The 19,204-nt window shown below is 34.9% G+C and overlaps 1 protein-coding gene across 16 annotated transcripts in view; it reads right to left on the reverse strand.

Moving 5' to 3' along the window:
- The window catches only part of NRCAM (neuronal cell adhesion molecule), a 154,055-nt gene that overhangs the window by 26,021 nt on the left and 108,830 nt on the right, over window positions 1-19,204 (reverse strand). For 9 of the 16 annotated variants that reach the window (XM_087933943.1, XM_087933942.1, XM_026713115.2 and 6 more), the window contains 5 exons: window positions 17,353-17,557; window positions 16,600-16,722; window positions 15,776-15,952; window positions 4,311-4,436; window positions 2,504-2,656 (listed from right to left, as the gene is read on the reverse strand). In XM_087933943.1, coding sequence (XP_087790069.1) covers window positions 2,504-2,656; window positions 4,311-4,436; window positions 15,776-15,952; window positions 16,600-16,722; window positions 17,353-17,557 — 784 coding nt within the window. The remainder of the gene's footprint in view (window positions 1-2,503; window positions 2,657-4,310; window positions 4,437-15,775; window positions 15,953-16,599; window positions 16,723-17,352; window positions 17,558-19,204) is intronic. The other 7 variants (XM_087933948.1, XM_087933951.1, XM_087933947.1 and 4 more) reach the window with 2 other exon arrangements.

Consider the following 19,204-nt stretch of genomic DNA (forward strand, 5'->3'; position numbering starts at 1 on the left):
TTTTGTATAGCTGAAGTATTATAGTATCCTTCCAAGGCATAGATTTTTTATTGGTTTAGGAAAAAATATGTTTTTTAAAAATGTGCCAAGCCTATTCAAATGTTTAGAAGAATATGGCCATGTTAATTCCAATGTTGGCTTATTGATCCTTGTACCCAGGCACTCTTTCAAATATCCTTTCTATTTTTCCATCCTGTAAGCTGGACATCTGTAATAGTGTTGACAGGGCACAAAGGGTTTTTGGGAATTGTACTGTCATGCAGAAAAAGTTACCCAATCATATCAAATAGTATTCAGGCATAAAAATGCTATGAGGTAAAGAGAGTTCAGACCTTTTTACCTACAATGAATGTTTCAGCTTATAGAGTTAACTATAAGTTATAAGCTTTGGACCTAATTCATCATTTGAAATAATATTTAGATATTGAATGCAAGGGTTTTACTCATGCCAGTTCTTTTATTGCAAACAGAAGAAACATTAATTGAAGAACAGCATTCTGTACTTCTCTTCACATATCAAACAATCAACATATACTGCTATGAGCATATGAAGATACTGTGTTTCTCACAAAATAAGGCCAGGCCTTATTTTTCTTTGATCCCCGAAAAAACAGCTAGGACATCTTTTCGGGGGTGAATTAATTTCTTTCCCCCACACACACACCAGCGCCGTCTCCAACAACAGCATCTGAGTCGCTCCCGCTTCTCCCCCGTCCCGTAACAACAGGAAAAAAAAGATTTTGAGGTACCTGGGAGCGCCACACGATGCATTTTGGTTTAATCCTGGTGGCTGGTAGCGTGAAAAGAACAAGCGAGTGTCTCTGCTGTCTACCTTGTTGGTCCAGCTCGCTTGCAAGTTTGCAAAGTTAGGGGCAGCCTCCCCATTCGAGACCAGCGGCTGAAATGTCTCTCCACGCGTTCCATAACGCCGCTGCTGCGACTGTTATTGGAGATGGCCCCCACTGGAGAAGTGGCGAAATGCTGCAGCTTGGCCTGAGCGCTTGGAATGCAGGAACAGGGTACGCACCTGGACTTTTGCAAACTTGCAGAGCCCAAGGCTGGAACACCAAAGGTAGCAACTGCAGAGATGCTCGCTCGGCTCTTCTCACGCCCACCCAGCTGCTCAGGATTAAACCAAAACGCAGCACGCGGCACTCCCAGATACCTCAAAATGTTTTTTTTCCTGTTGTTATGGGGACGGGGGAAAAGCGGGAGCGACTCAGATGCTGTTGTTGGAGACGGTGCTGGTGAGAGAGGCGCCAGCACCAGTGGGAACTATGGAAGCTATGGAGGCCTGAGAAGCAGCTGAAACGCTGCCAGACTTCCACGCCGATGCTGCCTGCCTGCTGACCCGGGTAAGGGAGGGGTAAGGGAGCCCTCCGTGCTCCACCTTGGAGTTAGGAGTGGCTGATGGTGAGGCGTAGCTGCCCGCAGGGCACTCCTAATGGTAAGTTCCCCCGCCTTCCCCCCCCCCCCATTTCACATGTTTTAAACTAGGCCTAAATTTGGGGGGAGGGGCTTAATTTAATTTTATGCGTAGAAAACATGCTGGGTCTTCCTATTGGGGGGGGATGTATTGTTGGAGAAACATGGTACTGATCTAAAATATCATTTAAGTTAGGGGTGTTGAACCATTCCTGACAAGTTATTTTATTTTACAAAATTAAGTTTAGAGATATAATTCTATTTATAAAAACCAGTATCCATGCAGTATGAAAATAAAACACTTCCGTTAATCACATTTTTTTTTCAGCACAGATGGGCAACTTGCCAGATGATGCATGCTCTTAATTCAGCATTCTAGCAATTGTCCTAACCTGTAATTAGGGACAGAGCAAGAGCCAGACAGAAAGAAGAAAGGGTCAGGTATCAAAAATAATAAAAAGCTTGTGACTATTAACATACAGTTCTGCAAATGACTCCACAGGACATATGATAGGAAGATTGCTCCCTAATGTTTTATGAGACTATGTGATATTGAACAAATGCCATTCAAATATTTCTCAAATAACCTATGAGAATCTCTAAATATTATGTTTCAACATACCGTATGTAAAAAAACTGAGATACAAATTGACATAGTAAAGATTTTGAATAAAATATTCAATACTATATACACTATTTATATTCAATGAACATTACATTTTGTAGATGGTTTTGATACCCTCGCCCCATTAAAAAAAACTGCTTGTAATGTTTAATTTATTCAGACTTGACTATTTTCAAACATTGTTGTATTTCATCATGTAGAAAAAAAATCATGTGAGGATTAGAAAGCATCTTTTAAAAGGAGACATGAGAACTATGTCTTTTCTCAAAATGAATAGCATGGATACCCATTGTGTGAACAAAAATGAGTTGATGTAGTTCTGAGTTACACCTTTTAAGGAGGCGGAAAAAAAAACATTAACATAGGTAAAGAGAATATGACACTATTTTGAAATGCCAGCACTTAATACATCACAATTCTGAATGGAAGGCAGAATTGCATGGTGTGCCTCACCTGGACCTGTCTCAAATATAGCTTCTGAGCTCCTAAAACCAGAAAGACCCTCAGCACCAACCCGGACTTTATATGAAGTTCCTGGTGTTAGTCCTTTTAAGAGAAAGAAGCTCCGAGAACCATTAACATTTTCTTTTTTCAATTCTTCTTTGCCTATAAAATTTTTAGGAACACAGCATTTGTATTCATTCATTCATTCATGGTGAGATATCTTGTCACTTACTGATCTTTAAAATATTTTTTCTTAAGACAGAGCATTGAGAGAACTATATTTTAAGTATTATTTTATTCTTCAAGCTATTCTGATCAAAATTGCCATGAAGAAGGCAATTGGATGAGATAATAATTTTAAAGCATCTTTTGTGTATTATAATAAACAACATTTTTCATTTGTTTTGTTATACTTTACATCAATTATGCTTACTAAGAAGGGAAAGGAATCATAATTAAAAGGACAGATTCTGAATGAACTTTTTAAAACTATGTTTGACTATGTTTTTCCTTTTCTTTTTTAACCACAAAAAGAAGCTACTATTCAGATTGGCTTACATTATCCTATTTGGAACTGCTAAAAAGCTGTCATTTTATGCAAAGTTGACCCACTAGGCACCATTTCCTCACATGGAAACTGGCAAATAAGATAAGCAATTATATATAACAGTGACAGCTAACCTTTTTGGCACCAAGTGCCCAAAGCGTGCACAAGCATGTGCACCCCCAAAATGCAACGTGTGCGCATGCGCCCTGCCCCTATGCATGTGTGCACAACACCCATGACCCCACGTATGCGCATGTGACCACCCTGCAATCCTGTGCATGCTCCCCATCCAATGCATGCACACGACCCCCCATGACACTGCACATGCACGTGCGCCCCATGTGCACCCCACCCCCCACGCATGCGCATGCAACCCCGAGCATTCACCCTGGTTCCCCTGAGCGTGCACACACAACTCCCATGTGCACCCTGCCCCCCACGCATGCATGGCAGAGACCCAAAGACCAGTTGGCCAGTGGGAAGTGCGTACGCATACATGGCAGAGCTAAGCTGGGGTGATGGCTTGTGTGCCCAGAGAGGGCTCTGTGTGCCATCTCTGGCATGCATGCCATAGGTTTGCCATCATGGATATATAACTTCCTCAGAATATCACAACAGAAGGATGACCAAACTACAGATAATTAAAGTCTTCCATTTCAGCATGCTATAGTTAAATGTAGTTTAAAATATACATTTGTCTGGTCTAAAAAAATAAAATTAAGTTATTTCGAGAACACAGTAATGGCAAAACTAATATGAAGAGATCTGCAAGACTGAATGTACTCCACAGTGAGCAGTTTTGTGAATAGCTAGCCAAACCATGCTAGGAAAACACTATTCATATGTTCCATGTATATTTCTTTGAATTGAAAAATACTAGCTTAAAAGGCACGTGCATTCTTTTCACAATCCAAAACCTATGTATGTTTTTCATGGGGCTGATAATCTGCTAATTTACTTCCTGAGAGAAAGAAAGAACTAATTCAGTCTGTTTTGTTGTTTCTTTACCATCAAAGTGACCTGTAGGGACAGGCATGCGATGTCAAACAAGTGTGTTAAATGTTTTAGTAAGTGCTTTTGGCAGAAATCCTAAGATAATACAAGAAACTAATGTTCTATGTATGGAATTAAACACAAGTTACTTCCACAAAATCTGACTCCTTAAATCTGTGCCCTAAAAAGGCAGATATAATTTTAGAAAAGCAAATCAATACTGGTTTTTCTATTATTACAACACATTTAAAAGAATTAAATGAAATATCTTCTTACTGCCTGCCACACCATATTCAACATAAATGTTCTCATGAACTGGACCCTCATATTCCCAACTGATATTGGCATAAATTTCAGCAGCTGCTGCCGTAACGTTTTTGATCCTTGGATACACTGGCTGCACTGAATATACAAGAAAAAAGAGCAAATTATTAAAGGCTGCATGTATTCAATACTGTCCAACTTCATTTATCCGAGCTTTACAAAATATAGACTGGGAAAAACAATATATTGAGAATTCTTATGTTTAGAAATTCTGCTTAAAGACAATTAATACTTTCTACCTCATTTTAGTTACCAAACATGATTCTACCGCAAACAGAATCAAGGAGACAAACTTTCTTTCAGCTCTAAAATGAGCATATAGATGGAATAAGCCTCTAACATAATTTGAAATTATGTGTACATATATTTGTGTATGCGTGTGCGCACATGTCCATATGATTATATGAACATGTATGTATACTTACTGCTGACTCTGGAATTATATTTGTATTTACTGGCTGACAATGGAACATTCAATAGCCAAATTTTACTTTTTTCCAGTAGACTAGGATGGACTAGCCTATAAGAAAGGCATGCAACCTTATACACAGTATAATCAAATAATTTGACTGCCTGACATCATTGTGAAATTGATTGTTGTGTAAGGTTTGCCACCAACTATATTGCGAAGTATGTGGATGATATAATAGTGGGTCTTATTCAGGATGACAATGAGGGCGCTTACCGCAAGGAAGTTGATGGTTTGGTGAATTGGTGTAATAAAAGCAGCCTCATTTTAAATGAAGGAAAAACTAAAGATATCATTGTCGATTTCAGAAAAGGCAGGCACAGCCACATACCCCTGTATATTGATTCACCTGTGGAGGTGATTAGCAGCATCAAGTTTCTGGGTGTGCAACTAACGAGTAGGCTAGCTTGGTCACTCAACTGAAACCAATGAAGCAGACACAGCAGCACTTGCACCTTCTGCATCTCATGAGAAAAGTGCATCTTCCTTCCTCTATCCTTACTCCTTTAATAGATGATTGAAAGCATCCTGTCATATTGCATTGCTATCTGGTTTGGAAGCATTATTGTTTCAGACAGGAAGATGGTACGGAGAGTGATGAAATGGCAGAAAAGATTATTGGCCATTTACTTCCTTCTATCCAGGACATAGCATATAAGCAATGCTGGAGCAGTATTGTCTGGGATGCTACACATCCTCTTCATGACCTGTGTTCTTTGTTACCTTCTGGGAGGAGGCTTTGTGGTATCTGAAGCAGAACATCTAGATTCAATCATAGTTCTTTTTCATATAGTATCAACCTTGTGAACTCTCAAGTTTCTTCTTTCCACTGTGTATTCAAAATCGACAGTAATGTATATGTATATGTGTATGTATGTATGTATATGTGTGTGTGTGTGTGTGTATGTATACAATATGTATATTGTATACATATACATATGTGTGTTATATATGTGTATGGGTAGATATATATTTTCTTTTGAGAGCAGGCAATAGAATTTCACAATAAAAACTGACAATAAGTTTATCTTTATCTTAACCTTAAACCATGGAGAAATAAATTATCAAAACAATATAATACAATCTTATAAATATGGATTTTGGATTGCTGGAATTGAGTGACATATAAATTGTAGAAAACAAAAAAAGTAGAATTCCAGATTATAGTCTTATTCCATTCAGGAACTACTGCTGTAGATACTGAAAACTGCAATAGGAAGAGCAGTTCTATACTGTTAATTTATGAGAACTATGAAGAAAGGAGGAAGGAAGGAAGGAAGGAAGGAAGGAAGGAAGGAAGGAAGGAAGGTTAGCTAAGCAGAAGCTTTTAGAAATAAAAGACATGGTCTTTTAATTTCAGCTGCTTTAATAAGAGGACCATATTTGGTAGCTAAGAAAAGGTAATTATTTAAGATCTGTTCCATTCTGAACTGCTGGAGAATTAGTGACTGCAAGATTAACTGACATAGTATATATGAGATGAAATAACCAAATTATAACTAAATATAACTAACACCTTCAATACAACATGCTTAGTGAGATACTGCCAGATAATTAAGCACAGATTGAACTGCATGTTTATTTATTCTTATACCCAGTCAAATGTTTCTAAAAAAAAATTCCAAAATGGAGGATGCTACATGTAATGAAAAAATGTAAAATTGTGCACATTTTTCTAATCTCATGCAATGTTGTACATTTCAAAATTTCCTTTTAGAATAGTGCATTCCAGCTATTTCTATGGAATGTTATTTTGATAAAATAAAGAGTAATACCCTTATAAAATGTTGACGGTGCAATATGCATTACAGATAAGGTTTCAGAAGGGTTTTCTGAATATCCCAAAAAGCAGCAAAAAAGAGAGAGGAAAAATATGGACATGGTAAATATGTTTTGATCAGCACTTTGCCATCTACTTTCTGTCCTTTAAGTAAACAGAATACATACATACATAAAATTTTCATAAAATATGACAACAGGATAATAAATAACAAAATGAAATCAGAAATTCATTTTATAAACTTCTTAAAAAGACAACTTCTCGTTGTCTTCTAGCACTCCAAAGACTACTGCATGGAATCTTTTGCTCCTCTGGACAAAGAATTAATAGCGAGTCCCTTAAAGGCTTACCAGAAAAAGAATTCGTAGTACTCTTATGTAGAAGTGAATACAAAATAACAATACAGGTAGTCCTCAACTTACAACAGTTCATTTAGTGACCATTCAAAGTTAGAACGGGACTGGAAAAAAAGTGACTTTTTTGCAGCATCTCCATGGTCATGTGATCAAAATTCATATTTGGCAACTGACTCATATTTATGACGGTTGCAGTGTCCTGGGGTCATGTGATGACCTTTTACCACCTTCTTGCAGACAAAGTCAATGAGGAAATCAGATTCACTTAACCCACTGCGCTATTAACTTAACACAGGGATTCATTTAACAACCGTGACAAAAAAGGTTGTAAAATGGGGCAAAAATTACTTAAATGTTTTGCTTAGGACCATACAGTACATTTTGGGCTCCATTGTAGTCACACATTGAGAATTAGCTGTGTTGCTACACTTAAATTACAGCTTAATTACTGAGACAGCTGAGGATGGCCCTAGAAAAGTAAACACTTAGAATGTGAAAATGTATTTAGAAAGCATAAAGTTTCTCCCCAACTGTACCTATGTGATTGGGAAACTTGAAAAAGGTTTTGTTTTGCATATTAAAGTATTACTTTAATATAACTTTGAAATATAACTTAGGTTTCAGTTAAACCTGCTTTCACAGTGATGGAAATATCTACGATAGTAAAATTAAATTCTACTGAAAATGTTGTAAACATAGATGTATATAATTTAACTTATTCAACTATCTTGAATTATTGATAAAAATAATAAAGGTGGAATAAAAAAACTAAAAAGAAAAAAATATTGGTGTGCCAGTTGCCCTGTTGTCTAACAGCAGCATTCTGGATTAAATAGACTTTTGGTATCAGGAGTCTGCAACATCTATGGCAGTAGAGTGGGGAATAAAATTACAAAAGAGCTCAATACATGCAGCATGAAAAAGAAATAAAATAATTTATTCATGGCTCTCGTTTTCCTACCATCTTTATTTCACTAGTTACAATCCTTGTACTATCTATGGATATTGCAATTCTTCATTAAATATTGTAACTCAATTCTGACTTTGACAATAATTTTAGAAATTGTAAAACTCATTGCTTATAGTATATCAACAAGAGAAGAAATTTTGAATAAATTATAGGTGTCATGAAATGTTAGGATTATTTTCTTACTTTCAATTCTTAAACTATATACACACAACACAATGCCAATGAAATAATTGATACTGGATACAGTAAAATGATCTTGATTAGAAAACATTTTCTAGCTACCGGGTAGCAGCATATTGCTTGACTGTTCCGCAGAAATTTAGCACCCAGTTTTAATCTCTGAGGTGGAACAAGTTAGATATGTAGGAATATATTAGTAATGAAAGCTAGAAAATTACTTTGGAAACCACTGAAGATAATGGAAATATACAAAGCAATCAGAATATTTTATTAGGTTTCCTTTCTAGAAAACATTTTATTTATATACATATTCCTTTCCACATGTCCTTGTACCTATCTATTTTTCCTGAATCTGCTTTGAAATATATCTTATAATTAAGAACTATTTTGGGCCTAAAGAAAGAGCTAGAAGAAATAGAATTTCCATCAATGAAAAAGATTAACTGAATAAGCTCAATGCTTTCTTTTGTTTCATTGCTATTTAAAAGAGAAGGATAAAATGCTATTAACTATTATCTGGAATAAATAATAAGTAATATTCAGCAAGCCATTACCATATTTTTTACTGGTACTTATATCTTAGTGAAATATTTTAGCAAATAAACTTTAGTATGTATCACATTCATTAATGAAACAGTAAGAAAAATTATACTAAATTACTGAGCTGTTTAGTTCTCTGGAACAGTACTGTGTACAATCCTACATCAGTGTTTTATTAGTACAGTACTTTGAGGAGGTCAATAATAGACACAAGGATATGTGATAAAGAGTGCTGATAAAGTGTGTTGCTGAATTAGAACTTCCAGCAACCCTATTCAACAATAGACCAACAATCCTGGCAGGCCACGTTTACTATCCTTCCATTACATAAATTAGAAAACATGACTTGCGGAGCTGATGTCACAGCAATACAGAGGAATCCTTAAGAGCTCCTAAGGACATCGAAATCCCGAAAGCTGGTGATCTGTTGGACCTAAATCATCTCGGAAGGATGACAATTGAGGATAGGACACTCTGCTGATCCCAGGGATATCACAATATCCCTGGTAGATCCAGAGATAGCCTCTCTAGCCAGCTTAAAGGGAAGTCATTGCGAACCACTACAAGGCTGGGACAGTCTTCGACAGAAAGAAATAAAAGAGAAAGTGTGTTCGAACTAGGTGAGAATTTAATGATCTTACATGCAAGAGATAATGGATATAACATCAAGAATGAAAAAAACAGCGACATCCATGACATCCTCAGCATCATCTTCCATGACTGATATCTAGCCCTGGCAGACAGAGATCCATTGACTTGAATATTCAACAAGAGAAGGTGTTGACAATGCAGGTGGAAATTAAAATTATACTCCAAAGTCCAAACAATTCAAGAACAAATTGGAAAGGTGGATTAAAAAGTGGGAAGGTGGAAGGGAAAGTAGACTATGTAGAAGAAAAAATAGAGAACATTCAACAATTAATGATGAAAAATGAGGAACACATGGGGAATATAGAAGAGAAAGTATCTATAATAGAACAAAGGGTAGGAGAAATGGACTTTAGATTGACAAGCTCAGATCAAATTAAATTTAAAAAATATGTTAGAGATGGGTAAGGGTGACTATTATCTAAGATTTCAAAATGTTGTAGAACAAAAAGATGAAGAATTTAGCAGAAATAATGGTGGAGTTATTAGCAGAGGCCCTGGGAGTAACAAAAGAGAAAATGATATCTGATATAGATGAAATTTTCAGGGTCCAGACTAGATATGGACTGAGAAACAAACTACCAAGAGAAGTACTATTAGATTTACAAAGAAAGTCATAAGAACAGAAAGCTGTGAGAGATGATACATTAATATACAAAGAGAAGTACTGAAACAAATACTGAGACGTGTTAGAGATTTGAGAAGAGAATATCAGTTCCTGACAAAATGCTTAATTAAAAGAGAAAATAATTTTAGATGGCTGATACCTAAGGGAATAATGGTGACATGGCAGGAATAGAGAAACAGAATAGATACAATTGAAAAAGCTGAACTATTTTATGATCAATATTTCAGAGAGAATGAAGGAGAAAAAAGAAGAGAAATGGAAGAAATAAAACTGAGAGAAGAAGCTGCAGAAGGGATAAAAAACAACAAAGAGAAGAGGAAAGAGAATGGGAAGACAGAGCAACTAGGGAAGAAGAGAGACCAATGGAACCAAGGGAGATGAGAGTGACAAGAGCAACAAGAGCATATAATAAATAAAGACATGGAAGAAGAAATAAAATTAATGATGATTAACATAAAAGGTTTAAATTTGGCAATTAAAAGGAAAAGAATATTCAACAAGTTAGAGAAATTAAAACTGGACATCATTTGTTTGCAAGAAGTGCATATTAAAAACAACATGAGAAAATACTGGACTATTTTAAGATTGGGAGATTATACACTACATTAGCACAACGAAGTAAAAGACGGATAGCATTATATATAAAAAAATACTATAAAAACAAGAATAATTTATCAAGACAACAGTGGGAGAGTGTTAATAGTGGAAGCATTGATGAACTATAAATGAACATTATTAGTGGCAATTTATGCTCCAAAATGAAAGTCAAGAAGAATTCTATGATAAATGACACAAGAAAACAATAGAATTGGAATATGAAAACATTTGTATTTTTGGAGAATACAGTGCAATAGTAGACATAGAAATAGACTATAAAACACAGAAGACAAAAAGAATACAAAAATATCACCAAAATCGTGTTTTAAAATGGCAGATGAACTAGCAATGGAGAGGAAGATACCCAGGAAAGAAACAATACACATTTTATTGAAATAGACATTTATCTTAGTCCAGGTTAGATATGATGTGGGCAACAACCGAGTTTATTAGCAATATATAAGACATAAGTATTGAAAGAAATACATGAGCAGATCATAACCTGGTTAAAATAACATGGAAGGGATAAAAAAGAGGTCAAGATGGACAATGAATAACTCAAAATTAAGAGAAAAAGAATATATTGAATACATGGAAAAGGAATTGAAATTCTTCTTTGAGAAAAATAAAAAAGAGGAAACTTCTTTACAAAATGTATGGAATACAGCTAAAACGTATATAAGAGGATTAACAATAACATATATGGGAAAGAGAAATAGAAAGAAAAGACAGACACAAAATATGTTAGAAGAAGAATATAAAAAATTGGAGAGAGAACTACAAGAAAATCCTCAAAAAAAGAAATCCAAAATAAAATGAACTTGACAAAGCATAAAATGGAAATAATAGACAAAGAAGAATTAGTACAAAAAAAAATAAAACAGTCTAAACATAACTTTTTTGAAAATGCAAATAAATCAGGAAGGTGGCTAGCATATAGATTGAAAAAAGAGAAGGAAAGGAAAAGGATCTCTCGATTAATGGATGCCAAAGGGAATCTATGCCACCAAAATGAAGATAAAAAAGAAATAATGTAAGAATTATATGATGAAGAACAAGTGGAGAAAAGAGAAATAAAGGAATACTTAAAGAATGTGGAGTTACCTAAAGTACCAGAAGAAATTAAAACAATGTCAGAGGAAAAAATAACAATGATGGAACTAACTGAAGCAATTAAAAGACAAAACAACAGGAAAGCACTGTTGGGAACAATGGGAAAGCACAGGGCCAGATGGCCTGCCAGCAGAAATGTATAAAACCCTACAGGATTCTTTAATTACTTTCATACCAAAAGATGACACTGATTTACAACAGATTAAAAACTACAGGCCAGTATTGTTGTTAAACTTGGATTATAAAATATTTGCATCAATAATGGTTGAAAGACAATACTTTAAATACTTAAATCAATTTATACATACAGATCAAAATGGATTCTTACCTAAGAGACAAATAAAGGATAACATGAGAATAATTTTAAACACTTTGGAATATTATGAAGCACATGCTGAAAAACAAACGGAGTTGATATTTTTAGATGCACAGAAGGCCATGACAATATGAACTGGCAATTTATGCTGACACAAATGGAGGAAGTGGAGTTTGGGGAAAGATTTATTAACATGATTAAGACAATATATTGTAAACAATTTGCAAAGGTAATGGTTAATGGGGAATTGACAGGAAAAAAAAATCATATTGAGAAAGGAACAAGGCAAGAGTGACCATTATCACCACTGTTGTTTGTACTAACTTTGGAAGTATTAAATAGAACTATCAGAAAAGATAAGGAGATAAAAGGGATGCAAATAAGAAAAGAAGAGTATAAATTACGTGCATTTGCAGATGATCTAGTTTTTATATTAGAAGAACCTCTAGGGAAAGGACCAAGATGACAAATAAAATAGAGGATTATGGGAAAATGGTGGATTGAAGATAAACAAAGGGAAAACTAAGATATTGGGGGGAAAATTTGGCAGAGGAAAAAAAAAGAACTGACAGAGTATAGATATTCAGATAGCAAAGAAAGTTAAATAACTAGGAATTCAGTTGACTGTAAGATGTGGAACAATTAAAGAAGATAATTATTATAAACAACAAATTAAGACAGAGTTGGAAAAATGGGGTAATATGCAGTTATCATCAACAGGAAGAATTGTGGTGATTAAGATGAACATATTACCCAAAATACTGTACTTGTTTCAAACAATTCCAATAAAATTGGAAAAAATATTTTGAAGATATTAATAAAATAATACGGAAGAAATGGCAAGGGAAGAAAGCAAGAATTAATGTAAAAATGTTACAGGATGCTAGAACTAGAGAAGGATTTGGGTAACCCAGTTGTATAGAAGCTAAAAGATATTGGACAAAAATACACACATGGCTGAAAAAATGATAAAACAACATAAAACCTGAAATATTTTTTATTAGGAATGGTACCTGAAGATTACAGTAAAGAAAAAATGTATTTAATAATACATGTATTAACAGCAGCTAGAATTGTATTTGCTCAAAATTGGAAAAGCAATAAGATACCGATAGATGGAAAAATAACTGAGAAAATATTTGAATGTGCAGAAATGAACAGTAATTAAAGAAAAAGAAGAAATGAAATATGGTATGGGATTTATTTTATCAATGGTTAGAAAATAAAATAAATTAAACAAATTAGATGAATATATAAGGTAATAAGATAAGATTGTCAAAAAATAGATATATAAGATACGATGTATAAGAAAATGTGATTACTGATATATTGGTAAAAGTACTCACTATAATTGTAAGCACATGAAATATGTATCTAGTTGACAGAAGGTTGACATGGAATGGATTTATTGTATATATCAAATAAACCTTTTTTGAAAAAAAAGAAAAGAAAAGAAAACATGGCTTGTAGCAACTGCTCTCCTTGGTTAATCTGGACATTCCATAATCTTAGAAACAAATAGCCCTTCCCAGCCTATCCAATCAGTTAACCAGAGCAAAGGCAAACGAAACAGTTATTGTCACTTAGTCCTTTCCAGTAAACTGAAATTGTTTTGTTCAGCATATTCAATAGACAGATATTACATATCCTACACAATGTGAATTGTTCCTTTATAGCTAGCAGTGTGACTATAAATGACTTAAATGTAAATGAATGTGCACTTTCAGTTTTTATGTAGCAATCAACAGCACAATTTGGTTTTGTCAAGGTTATCAATTAAATTATATTGGTAGATTTAGCATTAGCTCTTCCCATGCTATGTAGCATATCAGCCATTGCTGTTCCCAAGCCCAGATGAGATAGGAGGAGGGTTATGGATTGGGCTAGCAACCCATAAAAATTATAATCACTACAAAAGCATATATATCTCCATGATATATGATGAGAAATAAGGCAGCATATACTACTTTAAGGCAACAAAAAACTTTAAGGCAATAGATAGCTCCTTCATAAATACTATCTTCTTAGGACCTTATTTATAGAACTTTACTGTTTCTTCTTATCACCAACTTTTTTTTTAAATACAGAAAACTGGGGGGAGGTAAAATCCACATAATCAATGCTTACTTGCAATTATATTCAAGTAATATGAGTATGAATAGAGGAAAATAAGAGAACACTAAATAACTATATTACTAGTTACACAGAAAAAATACAAGGACTATTAATTATAGTACTAATATTTCACTGATTTTAAAGTGTGAAAGCAAGCAGTTAAATGAAAAAATAATGGAATTAGAGAATAAGAAATTAAACAACTCATTGATTTACAATAGTGGGGTTAGAAACAAAAAACAAAATTAGTAGCATGAATTTACTTTAAACTACTACTCCAACTTTTTTCAATAAAGCATTTCTTAACCACTTAGTGTTCAGTCTTACAATTTATGGATATATAATTAGAGGAAACGTTCTCTCAAACTGCAGGTAGTGGGACTTCCATGAACAAATCATAAGTAAGATCTTACTGTACAAAATAATAATATCCTAGCAAACAATGTGCAAACACTATGCCAGGTTAAGGAATATTACACCCAACTATCTATTTAATTCGGTCTTAATTGAATATTGTTTGCATTTGCTAATGTGATTAGGTTTTTGAATCATGCATTTTCTACTGCATATATGATATTTAAAAAATTATTTATTGAGGACTTTTCATGGAATGCTTACCTGCTATTGTTTAGCATCTTAAAGACTGATTTTGGTTTTAATACCTATTATATGATACAAGATCTGTGAATATCCCAACTGATGTATTTGTTTAGTTTAACTTATTTACTTTAAAATTCTTAAATTTACTAATAATTTATTCCTTTAATTAATTTATTTATTCATCCATTGGTTGTGTACAATTGGCAGTTACATTATTGGCGTTTAATGAATTTCAGACAGATACCACATTATTTATTCCCATGAGCTCTCAAGTACTATTCAGCCTTTGAATCAACAATGTTGCAGAATCTTAGAATATATCATAATAAGTTGTTTACTCTAGGCATTCAGAATTTAAAAAACTGCTTTCACCTAACATATATCTGTATTCTTTATATAGTAGCTCTAAGACGATTAGAACATTTTCATGAGTTTCCTAAAATTATATTTTAGTGTTTTTATTGAGCTTTCAAAAATAGTATTTTTGAAAGCTCAATAAAAACACTAAAATATAATTCGACATAGTAACCCCAAATATATGCTAGTATATTAATATCTATGTTTCTTTTAGGTTAAACAGCTTTTCTAAATATAAAAATTATGATGACTGATATTTTAAGGGTAGAAAAAGATCTGCAAAAATGTAGATTATTCCTCAATATATATAATTACATTCTTAGAAAATCTATACACAGTTACTTCAATTTGAACTTGAAGTCTTTCCTTAGGCATGGAAGTCAGTTGGATGACTTGGGACGAGTCATTTTCTCAATCCACCTCACCCAAAGGTGAAATTCAACCACTTCGGCCCTTCTTGGGAGAGGTGGTAGGGATGATTTGAATCGGTAAAAAATCACCTCTGGTTGCTCCTGGTTGCTATTACTATTACTAATTCTATTATTACTATTATACCATGCCCCACAACCATGCCCAAAGAGCTGACAGGGAAAAATTTTGAATTTCACCCCTGCACCTCACCTAATCCCACTGAGATTTTATAGGAAAATCAGGAAGTAGGAACGTTCTGTATACCACCTTGAGTTACACAATTAAAGATGAGATTTACACAAATAAATATTTTAAATTGATACTCCTTATATCTTACCTCCATTCATAATTATTACTGCTTCTTCTGTTAATTGACTTCCGGATCCAACTGATGTTTGTGCATAAAAATAGAACTTGTATCGAGTGCTGTAATTCAGATTGCTTAAAATCAAGCTGGTCTCATTGGCAGCAATATTGATCTCTTCCAAGTGACCTAATTCATGAGTACTATTAACTGTTGTTATATAGAATACAAAATACAATTAATTTTGTATTTAACTACCGAAGCCAAGCATTTATGCAACATACTGAATCCTGCTATTGACATGCTGCATTAGCCTTATTCAGAGAATATAAATTGTTTGAATGAATGTGTGATAAAAGCAGAATAATTCTGCTTTTAAAGTAGAACAATTTTTGTTTGTTAAGTTCTTCTGTAGCTTCCTGCATGTATAGATATCAAAGTCATACAAGTCATAATTTTGAAAGTAATGTGTACAGCTTACATATTGACTTAATTAGCTTCCTAACATCTGGTTAAGAAGATATTACTACATCTTCTTAAGATACACAGTGCAGGTCAGCAGCACCAAATATCAATTCTCACTAAGTAAACTTAGTGCTGTCTATATCTCTTTCTCCTCGAGGCATAATGCATACATTTCTCTGAAGCAGAGAAAGGTTATTGTATAGTTTTTACAAGGAAATGCTGTGCGATCCCCTTTCCATAAAAAAATCATAAAATTTAACACTATTTCCAATTCTTAAAAACTGATTCCTATATAAAAGTATTAACCAATCAATTTAAAAAGATATTATTAATTATTCAAATTATTAAAGATACACTTTGTGGATTCATTTTTTTGTTAAAGCTTTACTTACTTGGTTGAAATTTTAATGTGTATCCCACCAGGACACCATTTGGATGAGAAGGTGGTCCCCATTCCAAAGTAAGAGAGTCCAGATTTTGATTGGTAATCTTCAAAAAAGAGGGTGCACTGGGAACTTTAAAACACACACAACCACAAACACCACACACACACAAACACACACACAGAGAGACACCCACAAAAACACCATAAAGTTAATTTTAATAAAACTCAAATATTATATAAAATATGTTAAATGTTCCTTTCAAATTATCATCACATTTTATTTAATTCAGTACCAAGGTTACATGTGGATGAAAAAAAGAGTTTCTGGAAGTTACTCATGACTTCTAATATGTGCCTTAATTCTGCAGATATGTGGTTATGCTATCAAAATCAGCTAATAATGCTTTATTCTCTTTATATTACTAACTTTACTGTTAATTTCTCTCTTCATATTTTCATTCTTTAGTACACCAGATATTATATGTGAATATACTCTTTGTCTAATATGCCTTAGCACTGCTCATATATTGCCCCAGTACAACTTCAATAATGTAGCCATTATCTATAAAAGCTTACAGATCACTTTCCTATAGATTAGTTTTATCTATATTTGCTTGTGTTCCATTGTCTTCCAAATAAGTATATTAAAAAATCAGGAACATTTATTATCTTTAATAATCATTTAATAATAATGAAAATGGTCAGGTAACACTTAACTCACAACGTGAAACATAAATATCTGAGTTATTCAATTACATACCTCCTTCTGGAGTCTTAAATGTTTCATCTTGGCTAGGTGGGCCTTCTCCTTTCCCATTAAACACTCTTACATTCAGTTTGTAAGAACTAAACGGCTCTAGTCCGGGCACCATTCCATGTGTTCTATTTCCACTAAAAGTCAACATCCTTTTTTCCACATGGTGCTTAATTTTTCCAGATAAATGTTCGACTTTCCAATAGTAAATCTAAATATATATGCGTGGATATTTTAAACATTAATTTATGCTGTTCTGAGATTGCATTATATTATTCACCCCAAATGAATTTTTAGACAAGCAATTCAGCATGCTATATCCACAGTAATATTTTTTTAAAAAATAAGCATTTAAAATAACTTAAAGGAAATCCATTGATTTCTTCTCTAGCCATGACTATCCAGTCGAGTGACTTTAAATTATCAGTGCAAAGCCGTATAAAATCCTTAACATATGTAATATATTAGCATATTAGACCACTAGCATTTGAAGCAGATAAACTCGATCAAATCTGTACTCAGATATGGAAATGATCTGGCCCTGATTTAGATAGTTGGTTTAACATAGCCTATTTCTTACAGTTGTGAACAATTAAGAGATAGAATTTTATAGGATTCTTTTGAAAATGGCTAGTATAATTTAAATACATAAACATGATGTAAATTTTACTGATTTTGTACGCACATTCAACCCAAGACTAAATATTGGTATGACAGAATATAAAATTTAATGTTACACATGTTACAAGGAACACTTAAATGTAAATAATAAGGTTAGATTAAAAACTCTGACAAACATCAAATAGCCATTCTCATAAGCCAGGGGTCTACAATCTTAAACACTCAAAGAGCCATTTGGACCGGGGTGGGATCCAACCAGTGTAACTACCAGTTTGGTGATTTTACATTTTGCAGAGGAGCGCATGCTGGAAACGCATGTTGGGGCGACCTTGGAACACGCCTTCTGACCCTTCGCCGCTCGGCCCTCAACTCTCCATGCTCCTCCAGGCCCTGCTTGCTGCGGAGGGGGGAGAGCAGCCCTGATGCCTCTGCTGCCCCTGCCCACATGGCTCCAGCCATTGCTTCCTCAAAGGCACGCTGCATTTCAAAGGGGGCAGTTTTTGTCTGGAGGTACCAAACATTGTCCTGCTGTGACAACTGGGGCAGGCCTCTCCACTAGACTCCCCAATGGGCACTTCTGCTGGGTCAGTCATCCCCCCCACTGGGCTTTTGTGCTTAGCCCTCGGCTGGGGAAGGGGAGCACTTCCTCATGATGCCCCCTGCTTTCTCAACAAGGGACGAGGAAGATCACCCAAAGGAAGCCTCTGCCACGGCTCGCGCTTGTTCTTCAGCACACATACACATACATATACACGCACTGACCCCTGGATTGCATGTGCAAGGTTCAGCAGGGCCAGCCCCCTTTTCCTGCTGCCCTGAGCTTCTTAAAGCTGTGGCTGGGCACTGCGGGTCCATCCCCCTTTCCATCGTCCCCTCCTCCTGGACCCCATTCCCACCCCACCAGCCCTCGTGCTACCAAGGCTGGCATCGGTTGCAAGGCACGCCCAGCACCAACAAAGACCAGAAGGCCCAGCACAAAAAAGGCAGAAAGAGTGAGGCACCAGAGAATCAGCCCCAGCCACTTCTCCATCCCCCGCCACTGCCCTTACTTTCTCAGGCCAGGCGTGCAATGACTGGGAGGGAAGGGTGAGGGGTGGGGTCAACCAGTGATGGGACAGGGAGCTGCAGCAGAGGACCCAAAGAGCCACATGTGGCTCCGGAGCCATGGGTTGCCGACACCCATCATAGGCCAAGAAACACAAAATAGTAGTTACTCTCATCTAGCATTTCAACAAGT

The sequence above is a fragment of the Pseudonaja textilis genome, chromosome 5 (genome assembly GCF_049901715.1).
Source record: "Pseudonaja textilis isolate UNSWEBS1 chromosome 5, rPseTex1.2, whole genome shotgun sequence".
NCBI classification, from domain to species: Eukaryota; Metazoa; Chordata; class Lepidosauria; order Squamata; family Elapidae; genus Pseudonaja; species Pseudonaja textilis.